Source organism: Cebus imitator, unplaced genomic scaffold (genome assembly GCF_001604975.1).
Source record: "Cebus imitator isolate Cc_AM_T3 unplaced genomic scaffold, Cebus_imitator-1.0 Scaffold434, whole genome shotgun sequence".
NCBI classification, from domain to species: domain Eukaryota; kingdom Metazoa; phylum Chordata; class Mammalia; order Primates; family Cebidae; genus Cebus; species Cebus imitator.
In genome coordinates, this window is record NW_016107749.1 from 1089839 (window position 1) to 1092624 (window position 2786).

At 47.4% G+C, this 2786-nt stretch overlaps 1 protein-coding gene and 1 non-coding gene across 3 annotated transcripts in view; one reads left to right on the plus strand and one right to left on the minus strand.

Annotated features, from left to right (window-relative positions):
• Window positions 1–1565, plus strand: part of SIRT4 (sirtuin 4) — a 14329-nt gene extending 12764 nt beyond the window's left edge. The window contains exon 4 of one of the 2 annotated variants that reach the window (XM_037731964.1): window positions 1210–1565. In XM_037731964.1, the coding sequence (XP_037587892.1) occupies window positions 1210–1362 (153 nt within the window). In that variant the 3' untranslated portion in view covers window positions 1363–1565. The remainder of the gene's footprint in view (window positions 1–1209) is intronic. The other variant, XM_017510232.2, reaches the window with a different exon arrangement.
• Window positions 1552–1658, minus strand: LOC119468459. Its single transcript, XR_005197140.1, has one exon. It is a non-coding gene; the product is annotated as a U6 spliceosomal RNA (small nuclear RNA).
• Window positions 1659–2786: the final 1128 nt, after the last annotated feature.

Consider the following 2786-nt stretch of genomic DNA (forward strand, 5'->3'; position numbering starts at 1 on the left):
AAAAATAAAAAAATAAAATAGAAAGTATACCTAAAGTGGGGTAGGGATTGTGTGTGAGGGAAAGAAGCAGTGATGGAAGGGCTGGAAATGGTTGGGGATGAAACGTCTCTGGCAGCTGTGTGCCTCCCAAGGACAGGCTGTTCAGTCGGTGTCTTCCTTGGTTCCAGGGTCCTGTGCTTGGATTGTGGGGAACAGACTCCCCGGGTGGTGCTGCAGGAGCGCTTCCAAGTCCTGAACCCCACCTGGAGTGCGGAGGCCCATGGTCTGGCTCCCGATGGTGACGTCTTTCTCTCAGAGGAGCAAGTCCAGAGCTTTCAGGTCCCATCCTGTGTTCAATGTGGAGGCCGTCTGAAACCAGATGTCGTTTTCTTCGGAGACACAGTGAACCCTGACAAGGTTGATTTTGTGCACAAGCGTGTAAAAGAAGCTGACTCCCTCTTGGTGGTGGGATCATCCTTGCAGGTATCTGAGTTGGCTAGAGTGGTAACTACCCCTTGTGTGGAATTGGAAGTCCCTGAGAGACCCCCCTGTTTGGTTTAATTTTTTTCTTTTTTTTTTTTTGAGAGGGAGTCTCGCTCTCGCTCTGTCACCCAGGCTGGAGTGCAATGGTGCCATCTCAGCTCACTGCAACCTCTGCCTCCCAGGTTCAAGTGGTTCTCCAGCCTCAGCCTCCTGAGTAGCTGGGACTATAGGCGCGTGCCACCATGCCCAGCTAATTTTTCGTATTTTTAGTAGAGGCGGGGTTTCACGTTAGCCAGGATGGTCTCGATCTCCTGACCTCGTGATCTGCCTGCCTCAGCCTCCCAAAGTGCTGCGATTATAGGCGTGAGCCACTGAGCCTGGCTTTTTTTTTTTTTTTTTTTTTTTGAGACAGAGTCTTGCTCTATCACCCAGGCTGGAGTACAATGGTGCCATCTCAGCTCACTGCAACCTCTGCCTCCTGGGTTCAAGCAATTCTCTTGCTTCAGCCTCCCAAGTAGCTGGGATTACAGGCACCTAGCACCACGCCCGGCTAATTTTTGTATTTTTAGTAGAGACAGGATTTCACCATCATGGCCAGGCTGGTCTCAAACTCCTGCCCTCATGATCTGCCTGCTTCAGCTTCCCAAACTGCTGGGATTACAGGCGTGAGCCACCGTGCCTGGCTAGTTTAACTTTTTCTAGATCTGGAGAACCTATACATTCTTATGTGTGTCTTTTCCTGTGCAGGTGTACTCTGGTTACAGGTTTATCCTCACTGCCCAGGAGAAGAAGCTGCCAATTGCAATACTGAACATTGGGCCCACACGGTCAGATGACTTGGCATGTCTGAAACTGAATTCTCGTTGTGGAGAGTTGCTGCCTTTGATAGACCCACACTGACTACAACCTGATGTTCCAGAATGTGGAACAGGGACTTTGACTTGAATCTTGCTACTAAAGGTAATGCCTTCTCAGATAATGGATTCCAGTTCCCATTTGACAGAGTAGGGTACATTGAGAAAATATAGAAGGTTCTAGGTATCTTAATGTGTGACTATTCTTAATTAAAACATTTTTTAACATTTTTGGCTTTATATGAAATGCTTCATGAATTTCTGTGTCATCCTTGCACAGGGGTCATGCTAATTTTCTCCATATTGTTCCAATTTAAGCATACGTGCTGCTGAAGGGATCACTAAAATTTATTTTTGAGACAGGGTCTGGCTCTGTCACCTAGGCTGAAGTGCAATGGCCTGACCTTGGCTCACTGCAACTTCTGCCTCCCAGGTTCAAGCCATCCTTCCACCTCTGTCTCCCAAGTAGCTGGAACTATAGGTGTGCACCACTATGCCCAGCTAATATTTTGTATTTTTTGTAGAGACAGGTCTCACTTTGTCACCCAGGCTGGTCTTGAACTCCTGAGCTCAAGCCATCTGCCCGCCTTAGCCTCCCAAAGTGCTGAGATTACAGGCATGAGCTACCATGTCCAGCCAGAACTATTTTTTTTTAAGTCAGAGTCTTGCTCCGTTTCCCAAGGCTGGAGTGCAATGGCATGATCTTGGCTCACTGCAACCTCTGCTTCCTGGGTTCAAGTGATTCTTCTGCCCCAGTTTCCTGAGTAGACGGGACTACAGGCACATGCCACCACACCTGGCTAATTTTTGTATTTTTAGTAGAGGTGGGGTTTCACCATATTGGCCAGGCTGGTCTCGAACTCCTGATCTTGTGATCCACCTGCCTCGGCCTCCCAAAGTGCTGAGATTACAGGTGTGAGCCACCGTGCCCAGCTGATAAAATATTTGTATATAATATTCAGCCCATATTCAAATGTCCCAGTAGTCCCAATAATTTCCTTGGTAAGTTTGTTCATGATTCAGAATCTAATCCTGGTTCAGATACTACATTTAGTTATCACGTCTCTTTAGCTGCTCTTAATCTAGGACAGTTCCTCAGACTTTGTCTTTCAGAGCATGCTGAAGAATCCAGGTGAATTGTTTTGCAGGTTGTGTTTGTATTTGTCTGTTTTCCTATTATTACATTCTAGATAAACATTTTTAACAGAAATACAACATAGAGGTTGGGCATGGTGCCTGTAATGCCACCACTTTGGGAAGCTGTGGTGGGCAGATCACTTGAGGCCAGGAGCTTGAGACCTGACTGTCCAAAATAATGAAACCCTGTCTCTACTAAAAATACAAAAATTAGCCGGGGGTGGTGGTGGCACACGCCTGTAATCCCAGCTGAAGTAGGGGCTAAAGCGAGAGAACGGCTTGATCCTGGGAGGAAGAGGTTGCAGTGAGCCTGGGTTGTGCCACTGCACTCCA